A 24,277-nucleotide genomic window follows, 5' to 3' on the forward strand; every position below is an offset into this window, starting at 1 on the left:
ATTGGCAAATTCATCTGGAATAATAAAAAACCTAGGATAGCAAAAACCATTATCAACAGTAAAAGAACCTCTGGTGGAATCACCATGCCTGACCTTATACTGTACTACAGAGGAACAATTGTGATAGCATTTGAAATGTAAATAAAGAAAATAATAATAAAAAAAGGCACTAAGGTATTTTAGGCAGAGAAGCTAAGTGTCCAAGCTCAGGGGTACAAGATTTATCTTGGAAGCAGGTTGGCATGGAGTCTTGGGGCATTGTGCGAACGACTTGTGAGATTTTTTAAAATTCTGATATTTTCCTTTATTCTGCCCCAGAATACATAGCGAAAATGTCCTGTGCTTGGAAGTGTGAGTCTTTTGTTGTAATCCTGGTTCTTTTGCAAGTTAGGTAGGTAGTCATGTCTCAGCATGCATCCTCTCTAGATCTTAGTTGTCTATGAAGTAAAGAGAGTAAATGGATTAATTTAGTAGTTCTTAAGGTGGAAAGTATATTGAGAATACAAGTGTTTGGATAATAGGAATTGTTATAGTACACCAGAGTTGAAGGATATTAAGAGACGTTGATTTGTTTGTTCACTTTTTTTGAGACAGGGTTTCTCTGTATAGTGCTGGCTATCTTGGAACTCACTTTGTAGCCCAGGCTGACCTGTCTCTGCCTCCCTTCTGAGTGCTGTCATTACAGGTGTATGCCAATGCTGTTGCTGCTGTCGCTGCTATCACCTCTGCCACCACCACCACCACCACCACCACCGGGCTGAATGTTTCTGGTTTTGTTTTTAATTCTCTTAAGTAATTGTCATTTATATTCCTAGAGTTCAAGGATTCACCAGATTAAAGATCATTAGTACTTCCATATCTTTGAATGCCTTTGAAGCCTACTTGGACAACTAGTAAGGCCCTGTCTCAAAAAATTTTAAAGGTCTGTCATTCACAAAGCTCTGCATTCAATCAATACTACCATATACATACAGAAAGTCTGTAATTATTCACCTGGTAAGATGATGTGAAACTACAGCCCTAGTTACTCAGGAAACAGAGACAGGAAGATCACTTGAGCCAATGACCTTGAGACCAGCCTTGGCAATATATATTTCCTCCCTGTCCTTCCCCCCAATAATCACAAGTCCTTGGCTTTCTGGAGTTGAAATCACTTGCACTATGGTATAATCAGCTTCAACCAGGCTGAAAGTTGTGTCATAGGATATTAGTGACAGTATAACCCAGGTTACTGTTTTCTAGATCTTTGGCTCTGAGTATGACACCTCTCTCTTCTAAGTCTGAATTTCCTCATCTATATGATTGAATTTATAATGCCTGTCTAATCAGGTTGTGATGATGCAAGAGGTTAGATCATATTTTGTGCTCACCTGGCACAAGATTGATGGATGAGCTAGCAACTTGTATGATAGTTATGCTGGAAGAACTATCATAAGAGGACAACATAAAACAGTTCTCTTAGTCTAGCACATCTAGAGTTAATTGTGTCTGTATGTATAAATATGTTATACTTTTTGCTAATCTTGCTTCACTTTCTGCTTATTAGTGCTTTTGCCCTTATGTGACCTCATCTGTGCTATGAGTGTCACCAGTGATTAAATTATTTCTATATCCTATCAAAAGTATAACATATTGAAGCTCCCATCAGACTGTAGAAAATTATTGTTAGTTTAGAACTTACATGAAAGATAGACCATTTGAGCTAGGCATGATGATGCATGCCTTTATATGAGGACTCAGGAGGCAGAGGCAGGCAGATCTTCTATGAGGTTAAGGCCAGCCTGATCTACATAGTGAGTTCTAGGACAGCCAGAACTATATAGCAAGACCCTGTGTCAAAACATCAGCATCGCCGGGCAGTGGTAGTGCATGCCTTTAATCCCAGCACTTGGGAGGCAGAGGCAGGCAGAATTCTGAGTTTGAGACCAGCTTTACCTACAGAGTGAGTTTCTACACAGAGAAACCCTGTCTCAAAAAAAAGAGAGAAGAAGAAGAGTTAGAAGAATTAGAATTAGGAGAAGAATTAGAGGAAGAGGAAGAAGGAGGAGGAGGAAGAGGAGGAGGAGGAGGAGGAGGAGAAGAAGAAGAAGAAGAAGAAGAAGAAGAAGAAAAGAAGAAAAGAAGAAGAAGAAGAAGAAGAAGAAGAAGAAGAAGAAGAAGAAGAAGAAGAANAGAAGAAGAAGAAAAGAAGAAAAGAAGAAGAAGAAGAAGAAGAAGAAGAAGAAGAAGAAGAAGAAGAAGAAGAAGAAGAAGAAGAAGAAGAAGAAAAGGAAAAGTTGGAAAGTTGGCTGTCGAGATGGTTCAGCAGGTAAAGAGCACTGACTGCTCTTCTGAAGGTCCTGAGTTCAAATCCCAGCAACCACATGATGGCTCACAACCACCAGTACTGAAATCTGACATCCTCTTCTGGTGTGTCTGAAGTCAGCTACAGTGTACTTATATATAATAATAAGTAAATCTTTGGATCAAAGAGAGCAAGGACTGAGTAAGCAGAATTGACTGGAGTGAGCTGGCCAACCAGATCTAGCGGGGCTGACCAGAGTGTGCAGGGCTGACCGGAGTGAGCAGGGTTGACCAGAGTGAGCAGAGGTCCTAAATATTCAATTTCCAACAACCACATGAAGGCTCACAACCATCTGTAAAGCTACAGTGTTCTCACACACATACATAAATAATTCTTTAAAAAAAAAAATCAGCATCAACTACAATATCAAGCATATAGGTCGATTGAGTGCAAAAACATCAAGATGTAGATTGCAGAAACAAAGTTTGGGCTTTGTTGTTGCTATGGATCTTTCTGTGGATCTTTGTTCTTACTATGGATCAGGTAGAGCCAGAAACGCCAAGATAAAGTATCTGTAGTCAGAGAACTTAGTCTGATGGGGCAATATACAAATGACTTTGCTATGCTCCTTTAAATACACCAAAGAGAACATGTGTAGCAAGGGTACTTAATAGTCTATCTCTGTCTCCATAAAAAATATAGTGCTGTTAGGAGGGTGCTTGGTGCAGCAGTGGTACATATTCTGGAATTAGTTCAGCTTAAGTTGTATCTTGTGTCACTCATAGGACTTTGAGGTTAGCCAACCTTTTACAACTTAGCTTTTCTCTTTTAAAAATGGGGTAAGGTTTTTGAACCTTGTTGACTAGAAATAACCTCTGTGGGTTCCCTCTGGGGAACCCTGTAAGAAACTTCCCTTTGGAAGTATCTTCTTCTTCCTAAAAGATGGGGTGGGGGGGACACCAAAAACTGTGAAAGGGAGGTGGTGGTATGTTGGACCTGGGTTCAGTTTCTTTCACCTACTTTGAGCAGTTAACTACTGTTGGTAACTCTAGTTCCAGGGCATCCAGTGACTGCTGACTTTCATGGGCACCTCCATGAACTGGTATATACACATTCAGCATACACGTAAAATAAATAGTTTTAAAAATTGATAGATGAACTAAGATTTCCATTTCCACCTCTGAGTACCTTCATTCATATATTCCTTGCCATGATTTTTCTGGTAAGATTATAAAGGTAGAATGTGCACAGATCATAGCTACAGAGAAATAAATGATTTTAGTGTTTTTCTTATGAAAATCTCTGTTATGGTTTCAAATAAACACTTAAGTAATGTATAGTGTATTGATTTCATGACTTCAGGGTTGAACAGTTAGTAACCACATGTACAGGCATAATCATGTTCTAAGCTTGTTTTGTTCTCTTTGGCCACAGATAATCTTAAGTTTTATCTTTATAAATTAGGTGCTAACCTTCCTGATTTCCAATTATATATAGATCAATTTCTGTGTCATGACAGATTCTCTCTTTTTTTTTGCCTCTCCTAGGTCTTTCAGAGCCTTGAAGACCACCATTTGGAAGTGGTGGCTTTTTTCAGGGAGAATGGCTTTCATGGTCTTCTTGCTCACGACTCTGAGTATGCGCTCTACAATATTCCGTCTTACTACAGTTCCCATGCACTGAAGCTGAGCTGGAATGGCAAGAACCTTACAACCAACCAGTTCCTGATGCAGGAAGTGGCCAAGCAGCTGGGTTTGAAGCGAATGAATTTTCCCATATTTGCTGCACTGCTTGGTAGGTAGTCAAAAGCAGAGATCCAGTGGTTGGTAAAGTTTCTTCTTGCATTGATAAGATCAGCAAACTGGAGGGATCTAGCTTGGCAATGCTGGGTTTGCCTTTTTAGAGTCCTCATGCTGGTTTGGGATGTAGCTCAGTGGGTAGTGTGTATATTTATCATGCATGTGGCCCTGTGTTCAATTCTAGAACTGCATATGTGGGTGTGGTATAACATGCCTATAATTCTAGCACTCAGGTAGCAACAGAAGGATCAGGAGTTTAAGACCACCCTTGGCCACATAGTGAAGGCCAGCCTGAGCTATATGAGAAAGACTGTCTCAAAAACAACAACAACCAAAAAAAAAATGTTCTCACACCATAAAAAGCAGTAGGCACTTGATACCCACTGAAAAACTCAGTATGTTGTAAACATTGATTTGTGATGAGAATAGGAACATAAAAATATAAGCTAGGAGCATGAGAACATCTCGTAAACTATTGTGTGATATTCCAGAACATTATTTTAATTCTTATAACACTTCCCTTTTGTTATATTCTGGAACTTAGATGCAGACTCTTATGTTCCACTGGTTCTAGATAGCATTTCTTTTCCACTTGGGCTGTTAGCATTTCTTTCTAAAAATATGGATTTAGACCAGGAAGATAATGTGAACTATGTTTTTATGTTTTTTTGTTGTTGCTGTTATTTATTAGGAAACTTTCTGAGCAACATTCTTCAAGATTGCATTTTCAGGAAAAACTCGAGACAGCACTTGCTCTCACATGTTATTCCATCCACCCACCTACCTTTTTTTCTTTCTTTTTTCTTGTTTTTGAGCAGGGCATCATTGCGTTGCTTAGGCTGACTTCATTCATAAGATCCTCTTGCATTAACCTTCCTAGTTCTGGGCTTGCAGACATGCATCATTACACCAAACCTTCAGGCTTTCTGTTAAAAATGAATTTCAAAGTAAATTATAGAATTGATGACATTTTGAATTGGTTTTCCATGTATTGACAGCAAGAACATAAATAGGCTAGCCTTGTGACCTCTGCCCTAAAAGCCCAAAGAACATCACTTTGGGTAATCTAATTGAATCAGCCCAAGTTTTAGAAATAGATTTTGTGCAAATCATTGAAGTCATGCTTCCCTGGATTTAGTTTTGTCATCTCAGAAATGGAAATGGTACTATCCCATAGTGTTATTCATGAGGTGAAGTGATGTAAGATATGCAAAGTGCCTTGTATTTTCTAGTAATTTATTATTACAAGTAAAGGCAGTATAACTATGTAATAGTTATCAATTACTTATGGTAATGGGTAGTACCATGTGTTTGGGAGTCAGACAGTCCTAACTTTTTGTGCTAGTATAGACCTACCTTGGGCCAAATCACTAAACTTGTTTGAATCTCAGTTTCTTTGTCTATAAAATAGGGAGAAAACTGTGAGGCTTGATCATTGTAAAGGAGATACATGTAACACACAGGATACAGATTAGGAAATCCGCACATAAAAAGTTACTATAATTATTACATTAAGAATATAGGCCTACTGGGTATTATTATTCATGCCTTTTATCCCAGCACTTGGGAATCAGAGGCAGGTGGATCTCTGTGAGTTTGTGTCCAGAGTGGTCTACAGAGTGAGTTTGAGGCTAGCCAGAGGCTACTTAGTGAGATCCTGTCTCAAAAATAAAATAAAAAGAACCCAGGCCCATGTTCTGTTCAGCTACTTCCTCTCCCAGAAGGATCTCCTTTATGACCTAAAAGATCTATGCACACATTTGTATAGTAAATAAATGAAATGTATTTTATAGGTAACCACATTCTACCAGATGAAGACTTGGCTGCTTTTCACTGGAGCCTTTTGGGACCAGAACATCCTCTTGCATCACTTAAGGTAAATGTGCCTTATTTTGTCCCTGTACAATTAGTAGACATCGCGTTTTGATTGAACATTGATGAAGTAGAATAGAAGACTCTTTTGTTTGTTTCCGAGGTGACATTTTAATTACAACACTTCACCCTTCCCATTCCTCCCTCTGAAACCTGCTATAAATCCTTCTCGCTCACCTTCAAGTTTATGGTCCCCCCCCCCTTTAAAAGTCAGTTGTCATTGCATGTATACATGTATTTGCGTGTACATGTATTTTCCTGTATATAACCTGATCAGTCCATAAATGTTACTTGTATATATGTTTCCAGGGCTGACAATTTGGCACTGGACAACCAATTGGTATGCTTTTCCCTGGAGAGGGCCACCTCTCTCATTCCCAGTTCTTAGAATTATTTGCCTGTAGTTCTTTGTGTAGGATCGAGGCCTCATGGGATTTTCTCCATGCAGTTTGGCATGTTCATTGTTGCCCTCTTCCATTAGATTTAAAATATTTCTTTTTTAAATTAATTAATTAATTTTTTATACTCTATTTTATTCCTCCACTTCCCCATCTACCCTCCCACTGTTCCATATCACACACCCCCTCCCCAGCACCTGTCTCCATGTGGATATCCCCACCCCCACCCCACCTGACCTCTAAACTCCCTGGGGCCTCCAGTCTCTTGAGGGTTAGGTGCATCATCTCTGAATGAACACAGACCCAGCAGTCCTCTGCTGTATGTGTGTTGGGGGACTCATATCAGCGGGTGTATGCCGTCTGTTTGGTGGTCCAGTGTTTGAGAGATCTCGGGGGTCCAGATTAATTGAGACTGCTGGTCCTCCTACAGGATCACCCTTCTCCTCAGCTTCTTTCAGCCTTCCCTAATTCAACAACAGGACTCAGCTGCTTCTGTCCATTGATTGGGTGCAAATATCTACATTTGACTCTTTCAGCTGCTTGTTGGGTCTTTCAGAGTGCGGTCATGATAGATTCCTTTTTGTGAGTGCTCCATAGCTTCAATAATAGTGTCAGGCCTTGGGACCTCCCCTTGGGCTGGGTCCCATGTTGGGCCTGTCACTGGACCTTCTTTTCCTCAGGCTCCTCTCCATTTCCATCCCTGTAATTCTTTCAGACAGGAACAATTATGGGTCAGAGTTGTGACTGTGGGATGGCCCCCTTTCCCTCATTGATGTCTTCCTGCTGGAGGTGGGCTCTATAAGTTCCCTCTCACACTGTCCATTTCATCTAAGGTTCCTCCCTTTGATTCCTGACAGTCTCTCACCTCCCAAGTCTCTGGTACATTCTGGATGGTTCCCCAACCTCCTGTCTCTTGAGGCTGCCTGTTTCCATTCCTTCTGCTGGCCCTCAGGGCTTCGGTCCTTTTCCCTCACCCAATACCAGATCAGGTTCCCCTCCCCTGTCCCTCCATCCTTCTCCACTTGTGATTGCTTTCTTCTCCCTCCCAAGTGGGATTGAGGCTTCCTCACTTGGAGATTTTAAATATTTTATATGCAATACTTACCTGGCAGTGGAGATACCACAATCAAGAAGGTGGTTTTCACAGGGCAAGGCTCTTCTCTTGCACTTGGGATGTGCTCACTCCTGTGATATCCCAAAATGTGGGAAACTTGACTGTATAATTCATGGTAGTGTGAGACTATGCTTATAAGTTCCTCTTAAAATAAATTAAAACTATATTTTATATGCAGATAAAAATTAGTTCTGATAGTACCCATAACTTAAGAAATCATACAAACTGGCAAAATAAAATACTAATAACCTCAACAGTGAAAATAATGGGTAAAGAACAGAATCAGAAAATTGACCAAAGCAGAAATACGGTTGCTAATCATTTGACTAAGCTGACTAAAGACATGTACATCAAATGAGTGATCATTTTTGTTAATTGTTTAGCAAATATTAAAAAATATGTTTGCTGCTCTGAAGAACTGACACCAGTTGGCACTTGTCATCTGGTGATGATATTAAACTCCTGTTTTCCAATGTCTAGAAAATTATTTTATACTTTTTCTTTTCTTTAGCCTCAAATATATTCTCCTTATTGGCTCACTCACTTTGCATGATTTCACTGAGCAAATGGAAGCGACAGGGAAAGGATGTCTGGGAATTTTCTTTCCTCTTCACCTGCCACATTTTAATCTGTGTTTCTGGGTTAAGCTAGTGTCTAATGACCATGAGCTGTCCATGTCCCATCTAAGGCAAGCTCTTCCATTTATAAAGGTCCTATTCACTCTTGCCAGCTTAAGGGTAGCAGTTCAGCAGTTTTCCTTTCTCTGGCATCATTCCATTTTCTCTCTCTCTCTCTTCATTGGTTGTTTCATATTTGATGTATAAGCATGATACTTTAAAACGTTTTTATTTGTATATTTTCAACTGAAATTTATCTTATATGCATGGGTGTTTTGTCTGCATGTTTTTCTGTGTGCTGCATGCGTGCATAGTGCCTGCAGGAGCCAGAAGTAGCATTGGATCCCTTGGAACTGGAATTATGTATGTTTTTGAGCTTCCATGTGGTTGCTGGAGATTGGACCTAGATCCTCTAGAAGAGTAGCCAGTGCTCTTAAACTCTGAGCCATCTCTCCATGAGTTATTGCTCTAGCTCCAATCTTTTTTTTTTTAAATTAGAGATAGTGCCTGATGCCAACTAGCCTAGAACTGAAAATCAATCCCTCTTCTGCCTCCTGAGTGCTAAGTTATAAGCACATGTTACTATGGATGGCTGTGCATGATTCAGGTTTATAAATAAAATAAAAATTGTGTGTGTGTGTTCCTAGCACTGGGATAAAGGTATATGCTGCCATATCTATCTTATAAAAATAAGTACTCGGGATCTGAGCCCAGGTTTTGTGTTTTTACAGCATTCATTTGCCAATTAAACACCTGTCTAGCCCCAAACTCACTCTTGGCTGCTCACTATTTTTCTTCTTATAGTAAAGAATCATCTAGGGGGTAGGCATGGAAGATGGTTCCATTGATAAAGGACCTCCTGAATAAACATAAGGTTGAGACTTTGATCTCCAGACATGAAAAACAAGGCAAAACAAAAAACCAGGGATGGTGGCACATGCTTATAATCCTAGCCTTGTGAAGGTGAGGACAGGCAGATTCCTGGGGCTCTCAGGTCAGCCAGCCTAGCTTAACTGGTGAGTCCCAGGTCCTAATCAGACCCCTTGTCTCAGAATGCAAAGTGGATGAAGAACAATATTGAGTCCCCCGACCCCCAGCACATCATACACAAGAGAACAAGAGAGAGAAATAGAGTGAGAGAGCGAGACAGACAGACAGACAGACAGACTATACTTGAACTGTTTACTATCCTCCTGCCTCTGTGATCTGATTTGCTGAAATAGCCTTTAACAGAGTTACCAGTAAACCCAATGATATTTGAGGGAAAGGTAATAGGAGATAGGATATTTCCAATAGCTATGAGTATACCTAAGTATCTTTCATTTTTATACTACATTCTTTTCTATGAATGTAAAATTCTTCTCTGTATCTCCTAAGAAGAGCCACTGATCCCATCTAGGACTTATTGGAATTATCTTGGATAATCACCCATTTTATGATCTTTACTGTAGCCATGTTATGGCCCATATAAGGTTATAACATTCTTAGCTAGGATGGCAGCTAATATTACATGTCAAGTTGTCCATATCAGGTGATACCTAGCTGGCTGATTAAGCATCATCTTGGAGATTACATATGCGAATATCTCCAGTGGATAGTACCATTTGCATTGATGGAGTAAGTAAAAAAGATGCAGATCAGATAGAACAAGTAGCTCCTTAGGGAAGAGAAGACTGATGTCTGGCCCTTCTTGACTAGTCGGGCAGAGTTAATTTGCATTTCTTCTACCATTTAGTTATATTTGGGCCCATAAGCAATTAGTTTATAGAAACTTTGAAGATGAAACTAAGATCACCATTTGGGGGGAATTATATCATTTATGTTGTATACAAAATTACTATGCCACATGTGATTTTAGTGTTTTGAGAAAGTGCAGAATAAAATTTGTTCTTGGGTCTGATGAGAGAGCTCAGTTGGTAAGCTGCTTTCTGGGTAAGCATGAGGACCTGAATTCTAGTCCTAGCCCTGTATAAAAAGCCAGGCAGGATGGCTTGTGCTTATAATCCCAATACCAAGAAGCTGGAGAAAGGCAGATTCCTGAGGCTTTTTGACCAACCAGCCTGCCCTAGGTCAGGAGGCCAGTGTACCAGTGAGTGACTCTGTCTTAAAGAAGCAAGATGAACCACTTCTGAGGGTGACCTCTGGTCTGCCTATTCTTGTGCACCTGGCTTCCCTCCTGAAACATACACAGACACACCCAATATGTATTTGACAGAAACACATACACACACAATGTATGCAAATTTGTTTTTGAAAAAAAATTGACAGTACTAGGGATTGAACCCAGAGCTTTAGATGTATTAGGAAATCACTGTACCTCTGAACTATATCCCCAGCTGTAAAAATTGTTCTTTAGCATTATTTTGTCTTATTCTGTCTGTGTGAAAAAAACTGATAGGGTAGAGGGACTAGACTATTTGGGACCAATAAGGGGATGATTGAGATGGAGAAACTGAGAGAGTAATGAAGAGGTAAAGATGATCACATTTAATAACATTTATACTTAGAAATATCATAACAAAACCTACTGTTTTATATAGATAATATATACTTTATTTTAAAGAAAGAACTCAGAGCATGTCACTTTTTGATTTCAAATCCTATAATGATTCTTGCTGTCACTCAGTACTTTTCATGGCCTGCCAAACCCAGCACTTCCTAGCCCCTTAGATGCTTCATACTTAACATTCTCTCTACTTGGACTACCCTGTTGCTTACATAACTGTTTCCTCACTCCTAAAAGTTTGACAAATGTCATTTTCTCAATGAGGCCTTTTTAGCTTCCACTATTTAAAAATTATATGAGCATGCATGCACATAATGCTAATTTCTTAGTGCTATCTTTTATGTGGAGAAAACTTTTTTACATTTATTTGTTTAGTGTATGTGTGTGTTTGTATGTGTGTGTGCCATGATGATTATGTAGTGGTCAGAAGACAGTGTGCAGGCATTCATTCTTTCCCTCTGCTGTGTAGGTTCTGAGGATCTAGTACAGGTCATTAGGATTGGCTATAAATGCCTTTATCCACTAAGCCATCTTGCTGGCTGTTATCATTTCAATATCTAATACATTTTGCAACTTTCCTGGTTGTTTCAAAGAGGTCTTTTTGCAGTTAGTTCAAATCAGGATCTTCCTTATATTGCAGAATTATTTTTATTTAAAAATTCTGTTAGTGTGAATGTGTGTATAGTACATCCATATATGGCACATGTATGTGGGTGCAAGCCCAGAGACCAGGTGAGAATATCAAATGTCATGCCATATAACTTAGCACCTTATTCTCTTAAGATAGAGGGTCTATCATTGAATGTGCTTTGCAGTTATTAAGCCCTAGCAATGCTCTTATCTACACACACCCCCTGCACTGGGGTAACAAACACGTGTGACCATACTCAGCTTTTTATGTGGGTCCCAAGATTCACACTCAAGGGCTGGCAAGATGGCTTAGCGGTTAAGAGCACTGACTGCTCTTCCAGACATCCTGAGTTCAATTCCCATCAACCACATGGTGGCTCACAACCATCTGTAATGGGATCAGATGCCCTCTTCTGGTGTGTCTGAAGACAGCAACAGTGTACTCACATTAACTAAATAAATAAATCTTTAAAAAATAAAGATTCAAACTCAAGTCCTCCTGTTGTGCAACAATAGCTCTTACCTACTAAGCCATCTCCCGAGGCCCCAGAATTGCTATTTTCTCACTATTAAATATATTTGTTTGGAGCTAGAGAGATGGTTCAGTGATTAAGAGTACTTGTTGTTGCCGGTTGTGGTGGCACACGCCGGAAGGACTTGCTGAAGGAGGCAGAGACAGGAGGATCACGAGTTTGAGACCAGCCTGGGCTACACATTTAAAAAAAAAGAGTACTTGTTGTTCTTGAAGAGGAGCCAGGTTTGGTTCCCAACACTCACATGATGGTCCATAACCTTTTCTAACTCCAGATACAGGGAATCTAATGCCCTATACTGGCCTCTATATGTGCTGACAAAGCATTCATGCACATTAAATAAATCTAAAAAGTTTATTTATTGTTGAAGTTTTTATGATCTTTAACAATGTATCATGTGTGTGTGTTGTACATGCGCGCATATGGATGTATTTACGTGAGTACAGGTGCGTTTGAATTCAGGTTCCCACAGAGGCCAGAAGCATTTAATCCCTTGGAGCTGGAGTTACAGATGGTTGTGAGCTACCTGACACGGGTGCTAAGAACTAAATTCTAGTCTTCTAGAAGAGTAGCAAGTGCTTGTAACCACTAAGCCATCTCTCTAGTCCCTCATTATTAATTTTATTATTGACTGATCCATGAGAACATGAATTTCTACATATCAATGGAGTGTTGTGTGATTTCATACAATAATCTCTAAATTGTTTTAGAGTTTTTCATTCATTAAGTAATGAATCTAGGACTGGAGAGATGGCTCAGCGGTTAAGAGCACCGACTGCTCTTCCGAAGGCCCTGAGTTCAAGTCCCAGCAATCACATGGTGGCTCACAACCATCTGTAATGGGATCTGACTCCCTCTTCTAGGGTGTCTGAAGACAGCTACAGTTGTACTTACATCTAATAAATAAATAAATCTTTTTTTAAAAAGGTAATGAATCTAGTCCTTTTCATCCCCTATCACTCTTCCTCATCCCTTTTCTGTCCCCTGATGGGACACTTCTTTTTTTCAGACATATCTACTAATTGTCTTTTTTTTTGTGTGTCCCATTGTGCTTACTTAGAGCTGCTTGCAGGAGAATGGGTAGTTGTTTTTAATTTCTTATGCTTTATTTTATTATTTTTATGCATATGTATGTGTGCTTACATGTATATGTGTATGCCATGTGTGTACCTGGTACCCGAAGAGTCCAGAAGAGTACATTGGATCATCTGGAACAAGAGTCAAAAGCGGTTGTGAGTCACAACTGTGATGCTTAGGGTGTAACTTAAGTATTCTGCATGAGAAACAAATATTCTTAACTGCTGAGCCATCTCTCCAGCCCTCGGTAGGGGGCTTTCAGTGTCACATGGCTTATCAATTTGTTGCTTTTTTTCATACCGTACTGTCCATCTTGCATGTTCTGTTGTTTTAAATTATCTTTGTCATCGGTTGAGTGTTGCTACTTTCCTTTGTCCTTAAGCCCTGATAGTGTGTCTTCCTCAGGATTAATTCTGTTGGTGGGGCTTGACACTGAGCTTTTAATTGGATTTACTGAATTTTTAATTTCCAGTAATTCAGTTTGGGGTTTCTTTGGTCTTTCTGTAGCAGTATTGAATTCCCTTTCAGTATTTTGTATTGACTTCCTTTTTACATTCAGCTGTTTTTACCCCTTTCAGAATTCAGATGGAATCTTGTATCCTCCTTGATTTCTCTGAAATATATTTATAATTATTCTCTTGAATTCTTTGGAATTTTAAGTCACTCTTATAGGGGACATTACTGAGAGGAGACATGCAACATTGAATTTTCCTGTTTCTTATGTTTTTATATGCAAATGTTTTCAGTGTTCAAGAGCAGATCGTTTTTGATGGGTTGAGGTATCATTTTCCTGTCTTACACTTGTGCTCAGAGCACCAGACTTGATCTCCAATATTCCCCAAGAGTACAATGCTGTCACTAGCAGTAGTCACTATCCAGGCTTAGGCCCATTAGGATACTGTGCAGTAGTAGTGAAATACAAAACCATCACCACTTAAACATTGATCGTTTTTAGAAGAGGCACTGTTAGTATGTGTGTGCGAATATATTAGCTATTGTGTTCTGAGGAGAAAGCACAGTATATATAGTATATATAGTAGTATTGGATTAATAGAAAGGAACGAACATGAATAGGAAGGAGAATGGCAGCAACCAAAAGTGGAGGATATGAGACAGTTTTCACTAACAGTAGACTGAAAGGTAAAGACATGAGATTAGGTAACATAGAACAGTCCCACTTCTCAGAAGACAGAGACCCCCTGCATACCAGGCAAGCCTATGCTATTAGGGAGTTGTAAGGAGAAAGGAATAGGACAGATGTGGGAAGAATAGAGCAGGACCCAATCTGCTTGCTAAATTGACACTTGGTATTGAGTAAATGAGGAATAAATGTGAAGGGAAGAGTTCTTCACAAAGTGAAGAAATACTAAACAACTTAATTGCTGGTTTGATTTGGAGTGCCTGGGTATTCATTTCCAGAGTCCCAGAAGACTGGCTTGCTTTGAGAATTTTCTTGAGATGTCAGGTGGCAGATGCCAACCATGTCCTAGGTAGCTGTGATTTTGTTTCCAGGTCTTTCTTTGGGAAGCTATCTTACACATGGGGTTCCAGTTCAGGTGCAGGACTTCAAAGATGGATTCTTAGCTGTCACTTACACATCTGGGTGTTCCATAATAGGCTGATTATAAATGGCAGCTTCACCCCTATACAGTCCTTCTAGTTGTCTAGAGTACTACTTTGAGCTGATGTGAAGTTCCTCTGCAAATTCTGGCTCCCAGGAAGTTTTCTACTCACTTAATACTGTAGTTTCCATTTAAAGTTCCTTTACTCCACTCTAGCAGTATTCTCCTGGCTATACTTCTTTCTTTCTTTCTTTCTTTCTTTCTTTCTTTCTTTCTTTCTTTCTTTCTTTCTTTCTTTCTTTCTTTCTTTCTTTCTTTCTTTCTTTTCTGGTTAGACTTCAGTATATAGTCCCTGCAACTCTTTCTGAGTTTCCCCAAGAGTGTGTCTTGCACAGCGTACCTACCTAGCCCGCATGACATCTCACTACTGCTCCAGTGAATTCTGAGTACCAGCCAGCCAGCAATGAGAACAGTTTTGCCAGCATCTTCTTCCATCATTCCTGTTGCTGTGTAGGATCTTCCCTGTTTTTCTGCTGTTTAAAATATCTGTTAAGGAGTGATCAAGATGGCTTGATGGGTAGAGATGCGTACAACCAAACCTACAACCTGAGTTTAATCCCTGGGACCCACATGGTGGAAGGAGAGAACTGATTCCTATTCGTTGTCCTCTGACCTCCACATGTGTATTGTAGCACAACGCATACAAACAAATAAATAAATGTAATAAAATACATTAAAATGTCTGGTATGGAGACAACTGCAGACTGTCTAAGCTTTTCTGATTTGTGCCCAGCTACTGTTGGTGTTCCCTCTCACTGAGAACAGGTAGCCCCCCAAATCTAGCCAATCCATCTGGACATAAGCTGGATTTTCCTGCTTTGTAAAGTTTGCTGTTTTGTTATTTAAGCTGGAAATGTTTGGGTATCAACCACCTCTTCCAATAATTGTTATCTAGTTCTTTTCTCTTTTATTTTCTGGAGACTCTGGTAGACCATACCAAGGTATCATTGATTTTTGGAATTTCCCTTAGTGATTCAACATTGACATTGGTATCCCTTACTGATCTTGCCTTTCCTAGGTCCGAGCTCATCAGCTGGTTCTTCCTCCTTGTGATGTTGTGATCAAGGCTGTTTCTGAGTACGTTAGTTCCATCAAAGACCCCTCAAACCTGGATGTGGTTGGCAAGGATGTTTTCAAACAATCTCAGGTGAGTTCATCTTCCCCTTCCCAAGAATCACCAGCTTTCTTTAGTTTTAATTAAAAAATTATTTTGGGTGCACATGTTTGCAGATGCATGCTTTCTCCTATGTGTGGAGGTCAGAGGACAACCTGTTGGAGTTGGTTGTCTCCTTCCACCATGTGGCTTATGGGAATCAAACTCATGTTGTCAGGCTTATTGGCAAGTGTCTTTACTTGCTGGCCCATCTTGCTGGCCTTTGCCAGCTTTCTTACATTTGCTTGCCACAGTACCAAGACCTCTGTTCTATTCTCTGGTTACCAGTTCCTTCCTTCTTGATTTCCCCTACTTACAGGCTGAAATTCTAAAATTTCCTTTAAAAATGTTTTAAGAACTGAATAGAAAGAGTCCTTTGTTCTTGTTTTCTTCCTACTGATGATTAATGTATTACAAACATATTCTGAAAATTAGAAAATAAATAACCTGCCTAAAATCTCATTCCCTAGGTAATTCTAGGTAATATTCTAGGTAATGCCACTATATGACTTCTCTCAGCACTATATGCTAAGGATCAAACCCATGCTGTAGAATACAACTAAACTACACCTTCAACTAATCTTGATGTTTACATATTTTTAAATTTTTGTTTATTATTGTATGTAAGGCACAGTACACATGTGGTGGCTAGGGGACAACTTTGGGGCTGTACCATGTAGGTTCTGGGAATTGGTGGCAAGTGCCTTTGCCCACTGAGCCATTTCATTGTTCTTAATGTATATTTTAATATAAAGGATGTCTTGCTGTAAAATAAAGTGGATAATAAAAAAAGACTATTTAAAATGAGTCCCCATAAAATAAGAATAAAAATAATTGTTAATATTGGAAGAAAGGCCCCCAACTAGGATTTTATGTTATAAAGTAAAAGTTACAAAAGTAAGTAGTTTTATTTTTAGCAATTTTATTTATATGTGCAATTCATTTCTAAACTTACAGTGTTTTAAAATTAACATTAGTCAGTTTGATTTTTGTGTGTGTACAGATCTATGAAATTTTGAATTATTGATTTATGTAATCATCATTAAAATTAGAACTTTTCAGAAAAGTCGCAGTATCCCACTCCCCCTGATTCTCAGGCTGTTTTCTTTGTAATACTGCTGAAACCCATTCCTAATACCTGGTCATTCTCTGTAACTATAGTTGTGTCTTCTAGATAGTATTACATGGGTGGAATCATAAAGTATAATAGTTTGAGAATGTCTTTTGTCATTCGACATAATACTTTTATGATTCTTTCAAGTTGGGCTATAGAGACGACTCAGTGGTTAATAGAATGTACTGTTTGTGCAGAGGACTGGAATTCCTTGACAGCATCCATGTGGGAAGCTCATAGCTGCTTATACCTCTAGCTCCAGGGGATCTGACACTTTCTTCCATGTATATGGCATATACACACACATATGAAAGGAAAACTCTTAATGAAAAAAGGGAATTTTCAAGTAACTGGATGTTTTGTGGTGTGTGTGTGTGTGTGTGTGTGTGTGTGTGTGTGTGTGTAATTCAATTTTATGGATGTATGAACAGCTCATTCATCCACACATGCCTTAAAGAATATTTATATTGGATATAAATTTAGGTTGCTATAGAGCTGCTGTAAACACTTGCATACAAGTTTTTATATGAATATAGCATTTGGTTTTCATAGTATAAATATCTAGAATTAAGATTTCTAGAAAATATGGAAAGTGTATATTTAAATGTATAACAATGCCAAACCATTTTTCATAGTAGCTGTCTCTTTCCTTACCCATGCATGGACAATATTTTAAATAAAATTTCTGTGCATGCAAGTGCACACATGTGTGCGTGTGCGTGTGTGTGTGTGTGTGTGTGTGTAGAGTGTGCTTATGTGGATGTCAGAAGACAGCCTGCAAGGGTCTGTCCTCTCCTTTACCACTTGACATCCAACTCACATGGTCAGGCTTGGTGGCAAACATTTTCTTGCTAGTCCTGATTTATTTATAAAGTACCTTGTTCTTCCAGGCAAGTACTCTACCATTCAGCTATACCCACAGTGTTAATCATAGTTTTAATTTGTATTTATAAATGGCTCATAGTGAACTTTTGTTTGTTTTCTGAGACTCACTAGGTAGCTCTGGCTTTCCTTAAACTTGCTATATAGACCACACTGTCCATAAACTTGCACTGATCTCCTTGTCTCTGCCTCCTGAGTGCTAAGATTGCAGGCATGTTCCGTTATGCACAATGAACTTGTTTTCCTTGCACTTACCATCCATTTATCCAACATTTTACGTTGGTTCTAGGGATCAAACTGAGGTCCTCGTGCTTACAAGGCAAGAACCTTATTGATTGAACTAACTCTTCAGCCTTTCTTTTTTTCAGCCTTCCTTTTTAATAAGTCAAATAATTGTATATTTCACATGTATATCTTTAGTTAATTTGTGTATAAAATATGAGGTCATTTGTGTTTTGGTTTTGTGTGTGGTTATCCAAGTGTCTGAATATAGTTGGTAGAAAGGACTATTTTTTCTCCCTTGAATTGCCTTTGTGCTTTTATATAAAAAAAATCAGTTGACTATATTTATATCAGTATATTTCTGTACTTTTTGATTAATATATATGTACATTTTTATCAGAAGTGCATCAACTTAATTACTAATACTTCAATATTAAGTCTTGAAGCTGAGTAGTTATTCTCCTAATTTCATTCTTTTTAAAAAAGAGTTTATTTATTATATGTATGGGAGTACACCATAGCTATCTTCAGACACACCAGAAGAGGGTATCAGATCCCATTACAGATGTTTGTGAACCAACGTGTGGTTGCTGGGAATTGAACTTAGGACCTCTCGAAGAGCAGTCAGTGCTCTTAACCACTAAGCTATCTCTCTAGTCCCTGAAAATCTCTTCGATTTGTATTTGTAAGCTCTTTAGCCTTTCTATGTAAATTTTAGAATAGTCTTGTTTTTATCTATTAAAATAAATAAATGAAGGAAGGATGGAAGGTAGGAAGGAGAGAGAGAGAGAAAGAAAGAATGCATGCATGCATGCATGAATGAATGAATATATATAAATTCTTGCTTGGATTTTAGTTGGAATTGTGTTAAATATGCAGAAGAAATCTTTCCCGCAAATACTACTGATACTAGGGCTGCATACATGTAGTGCCAGACATACATCATAGGGTTCTATCCCTAGCCTTTTTTTATTTACTTTTTTTCTTTTTAAATAAGATCTCACAATATTGCCTTTAACGAAATTTGTGGCTTAGTCAGGTCTAGAACTTGTAATCTTTCTGTCAATAAGTTTTCCAAGTAGTTGAGCTCAGTTGTGAATATTTGATTTCAGTAATACGCTAAATCCATTTTATTTATGCCCTCTTTAATTTTTTAAAAAAATCTCTTTAATGTCTTAGAGTTTTAACATACAACCCCTGCATATTTTTTTAATTTTGTTTTATCTTTATGCTTTTCCTTATGGTACTAGATATTAACCTCATAGCCTTGGGCATGTTAGACAAGTATTCCACAATACACAGTGTTATGCTCTCAGGCTCTGTATATGGTTTTTTACTATTTCAGGTACTATTTACTATTTCTTGTAAAGACTACTATTTTGTTCATTATTATTTATAATTACTCATAGAAATAAGATTGATTTCTTTGTGCTGAGTTTTGACATGGACCTTTCTGTGCTAAGTTATTAGTTCTAAGAGTTTTTGGTAGACTTTCTGGCATTTTGGTGTAGGTGGCCATGTTTCTGAATGGAGATGCTTTATTTTTCTTTTCCAATTTGTGGACTTCCCTCCTAAACCTGAGTCATTGTGCTGTTTAGGATTTCTAGGACTGCCAATACTAGAATTCTTTTTCTTATTCCAGTTCTTTAGAGAAATTATTCAGTCATTATTAAATACGATAAGAGCAGTTGGTTTTGTAGACATACTAATGTATGACACATATGGGTTCTTCTAGTCTTAGTTTGGTAAGATGATTCATTATTATAACTACAATATAGTACATTCTGTGTGTGTTTGTGTGTGTGTGTGTGTGTGCATGCCTGCATTTGTGACTGTGCACTTGGACAGTTTTGTACATGCATATGGAGGCCAGAGGTCAATTTTAAGATTTATTTTATTTTAATTATATATGGGTATGAGTGTGCACACATGAGTAGGTGTCCTAAAAGGACAGATGCCCTGGATCCCCTGGAACTGGACCCTCTGGGAGAGCAATATGTGCTAGGGTTTTTTTTGTTGTTGTTGTTGTTTTGTTTTGGTTTGGTTTTGAGACAGGGTTGCTCTATATAGCCCTGGCTGTCCTGGAACTCACTTTGTAGACCAGGCTGGCCTCAAACTCAGAAATCTGCCTGCCTGTGCCTCCTGACTGCTGGGATTAAAGGTGTGCACCACCACGCCTGGCTGTGCTAGTTTTGAAGAAATTTGTTTTAATTACATGTCTGTGTGCATGTGGGCATATACACACACAAGTACAGTTGCCTTTGGAGACAAGAGTCATTGGATCTCCTGGATATGGAAATTAGAGGCAATTGTAAGAGGCTCAGTGTGGGTGTTGGGAACTGAACTCGGGTTCTCTGAACGAGCAGTCATTTCTGTTAACCCCTAAGCCATTATCTCCAACCTATAGCAGTTAACTATTAACCACTGAGCCATTTCTACAGCCCCTCTATCTTATTTTGTGAGACAGGGTCCTTCGCTTAATCTAGAGCTTACCCATTTGACTAGGCTGGCTAGCCAGTGAGCTCCAGGAATCCACCTATCTGTTTCCTCAGCACTGGAATTGCAAATGTATGCCTCCATATACACCTCTATGTGGATGCTAAGGAGTTGAACTTATACTTGGATAGGAAACACATTTTGTTTACCAAGTCATCTCTCTAGTCAGTCATACAAATGTATTTTACACATCTACAATAGAATCATGTTTTTTACCTTCTTTTAAGTCATTATTTAGGATGAATGTATTTTATATCAAACCTCTCTGAAATATTTTATGTTTCTACAATCGAATTATTGGTATTTCACAGAGTATGTTTGTATTTTGTCTCATGAACAACAGTTGTAGTTTTTTGTGCTGTGTCGAACTTTTATTTTTTTTTTTTACAAGATAAAATAAAGACTCAAAAATGAGCTGGCAAGGCTTGTAGCTAATCTTCATTGTCAGCTTGACTGGATTTTTGGTGTTTGTTTAGCTGGTTGGTTGTTGAAACACTGTCTAACCATGAAACTCTGGTTGTCCTGGAACTTGCTATATATAGACCAGGCTGGCCATGAACTCAAAGATGCAACTACCTGTGCCTCCTGAACGTTGGAATTAAAGTTGGGTGCCACCACTGCCCAACTAAGTTTTTTAAAAAAACAAAACAAAACATGTACTTATGCGTGGTGCAGCATGGCATTCATGTAAAGGTCATAGACAACTCCCAGGAGTTGATTCTTTTCTTATATCATGTGGATTCAAACTCAGGGCATCAGGTATGGTGAACCAAGTACCATGATCCCAGCTATTTCACTTGCCCCAACTTGACTAGAGCACTCACCCTGAGTATGAGTGCACCATTCTTATGGACTGGGGCCTTAGAATGAGTGAAAAGGATAAGGTAAGCTCATACTATAATTAATCTCTCTTTGTTCCCCGAATGTAGATGCAATGTGACAACCCCCTCATGTTCCTGCTACTACGCCATCCTGCCATGAAGAACTACATTCTCAAACTCTGAGATGAAATAAATCCTCCCTTATTTCTTGTCAAGTTGCTTTTGTCAGGTATTTGTTATAGTATTGAGAAAAGTAACTAATTCAGCAAGTGTTCCTTCCTCTACAGAGACGGTGAGGTAGCCCAGCAAGCAAAGGTAGTTGCTGCCAATCCCATAACTTGAGTTTATTCCCTGAGACCCACATTGTAGGAAAGAACCCATTTTTGAAGGCTGTCCTCTGATCTCCACATGTGTAAAGTGACATAGACACATGAACATGCTTAATGTAGTTTTTAAAAAGGATTGTATAGATTTAGTGTCAAGTTAGTTCTTTGTTTCCTAGAATTTTCCAGTAATGTTTCTGGTGTGGATTTCTTTGAATTTATTATGTCTAGATTTTGCTCAGCTTCTTGAATCTCTAACTTTGTCTTTTACTAAATTTGGAAAGGTTTTTGTTTCTTCAAGTAGATTTTTTGTTTCTTACTTTTGTTCTTTACTTCCTTGACCTCAAAGGTACCAAATATGTGTGCTTGTATACATATGGATGCCAGAGGTCAACTGTGGGTGTCAATCTTCAAGAGTAGTCCACCTTTTTTTGAGACAAAGTGTCTTACTGGGATCTGCACCTTGCCAATTAGGCTAGGAAGGCTGGCCAGTGAGCCCCAGGAATCCTTATTTCTCCCCCTACCCAGTGCTGGGACTACAAGCATGCACCATAATGTCTTGCTTTCTGCCATGGGTGCTAGCTACCAAACTCAGGCCCATATGCATGCTCGGCAAGTATTTTACCAACCCTGTTAGCTCCACAGCCTACCTCCTTCCTTACTAACCCATGGGGGATGGGAACAAAGCAAAACAAAGCCCCACCATTTTAGATCTTTTGGTATTATTCAATAGATTCCTATGGCTGTTTCCTTTCTTTCTTTTTAAATTATAATTTATTTTATTCAGGGCTGATCAATTGGTATTGGTCTTCCCTGCTCTCAGAATCCTTCAATTACCTCTAGTTCTCTGTCTAAGGTCGAGACTTCTGAGTTTCCCTCTTGCGTGTTAGCTTAGCATGTCTATTGGTATAGTCCTTGCTCAGGTCACGTTTGCTTAGTTAACAATGTTAGTGAGACTTCATGGATGTCCATGTCATTTCTAGAAGATATAATCTCACAGAAAACTTCTTTGTCCTCTAGCTAATACAGTCTTCCACTCCTTCTTCCATGTTTCTTAAACTTTAGGTAAAGGAGTTGTGTTATAGCTTTATCTGGTAGGACTAGGTTCCACACCTCTGCATTTTTAATTGATTATGGTTCCTGAAATGGTCTCAGTCTGCTGCAAAGAGAAGTTTCATTGATGAAGGGTAAGGACTACACTTACCTGTGGATGTAAGGATAAATATTTAATTACACTGGTTCAATAAAATGGTGGTTGTAGGGTCTCCTCTAAGATCCATAGCTTCACTAGCATGATTTCCCTCAAGTCCAGTTAGAAAGCTTTTGGTTACTGTCAGAGTATGCATGCCATCATTGCTCCCCTAGAGTTACTGTTGCAGTTTATAAGTGTCAGAGCTAGGTAAAACTGTTGGTTGCTTCCCTCCTTAGGAAGCCTGCATACTGTCTTCTGGTACCATGGAATCTAGTTCTTAGGGAGGAGGCTTTCTGGACAGTTGCAGCCTCTATCCTCTGGACCATGCTAGAAACACATGGTGTCTTTAGGAGTAAGGACTTATATTTCACCTATGGTGCAGAATCAAGAGCAATAGCAAAAGCTTCTATTTTGGGAGTCTCTTAAAACTCTGACAAACAACCCAAAAGAGGATTTCTCATGTCTAATATTGAGGGTTTTATTAGTCTATAGCTCTGGAGGGGAACATTTTCAACCCAGATTTGAAATTTTCTATATGGATATATGGGTATACACACACACACACACACACACAGAGAGAGAGAGAGAGAGAGAGAGAGAGAGAGAGAGAGAGAGAGAGATGCATTATAGGTATTTTCAAATAGACCACTAATGGTATGATTCCTTATGAACTTTTCAGAGGCTATTGCTGTTATTGTTATTTTTCCCACCTCCCCACTGTTTCTGGGTCTGGGTTATATCACTCAATATGATTTTTTTCTAGTTTCACCCACTTACATACAAAGTTGTATAGTGTCCTACATTTTCATTACCTATTTGTCAGTTGAAGGATATTAGGAAACATTAAGTTGTTTCAATTTCCTAGCTATTATGAATAGAGCATCGGTAAACATGGCTGAGTAGTATATGTTCGTATGGTAGATTTAGTTTTAGCTATTATTCTGGCTATTAATCCTCTGTCAGATATATATCTGACAAAGATTCTTTTCCCTTCTGTGGGCTTCCTTCTCATGTGATTGTTATTTTTTTTGGGGGGGGGGTGGCCATGCAGAATCATTTTAGTTTTATGAAGTCCTATGTGTCAGTTGTTGGCATTAATTCTTGGGCAAATTGTGTCCTATTCAGGAAGTCTGCCGAGAACCAGCCTTGACTTGGAGAGGGGTTCTAAGGAAGGGGTATTTGAGAGCCTCAAAAGAAACAACTCAAAGTCAATCATGGGCTTTGTATTCTGCTCAAGATGGCTCCCTAGACATCTCTCTCTAGATAGTGGTTGATTGTGTAGTCTGCTCAAGATAGATTTCTGTTCAAGTAGCTCTCCGCACCAGACAGCTCTCTCCTGCCAGAAAAAATGCTGAAAGCTCTCTAGATAGCTCATGGGTTTTCCAACCAAAGTCAAAAAAGCTGATAGAAAAATTTCTTGGATTTTCTGACCAACATCAGAAAAGCTGCTAGAAAAAAATCTTTTTTTATTAGATATTTTCTTTATTTACATTTCAAATGCTATCCCAAAAGTTCCCTATACCCTCCCCCTGCCCCTGCCCCTGCTCCCCTACCCACCCACTCCCACTTCTTGGCCCTGGCCTTCCCCTGTGCTGGGTCATATAAAGTTTGCAAGACCAAGG

At 38.9% G+C, this 24,277-nt stretch overlaps 1 protein-coding gene and 1 non-coding gene across 4 annotated transcripts in view; both read left to right on the top strand.

The window, feature by feature from the left end:
* The window catches only part of Fam120c (family with sequence similarity 120C), a 113,286-nt gene that overhangs the window by 29,522 nt on the left and 59,487 nt on the right, over nucleotides 1-24,277 (top strand). For 2 of the 3 annotated variants that reach the window (XM_021187926.2, XM_021187927.2), the window contains exons 2-4: nucleotides 3,832-4,078; nucleotides 5,877-5,959; nucleotides 15,471-15,599. In XM_021187926.2, the coding sequence (XP_021043585.1) occupies nucleotides 3,832-4,078; nucleotides 5,877-5,959; nucleotides 15,471-15,599 (459 nt within the window). Of the gene's footprint in view, nucleotides 1-3,831; nucleotides 4,079-5,876; nucleotides 5,960-15,470; nucleotides 15,600-21,248; nucleotides 21,354-24,277 lie in introns of those variants that run through there. The other variant, XM_021187928.2, reaches the window with a different exon arrangement.
* LOC115063196 lies at nucleotides 7,451-7,615 on the top strand. Its single transcript, XR_003843083.1, has one exon. It is a non-coding gene; the product is annotated as a U1 spliceosomal RNA (small nuclear RNA).

This window comes from Mus pahari, chromosome X (genome assembly GCF_900095145.1).
Source record: "Mus pahari chromosome X, PAHARI_EIJ_v1.1, whole genome shotgun sequence".
NCBI lineage: Eukaryota > Metazoa > Chordata > Mammalia > Rodentia > Muridae > Mus > Mus pahari.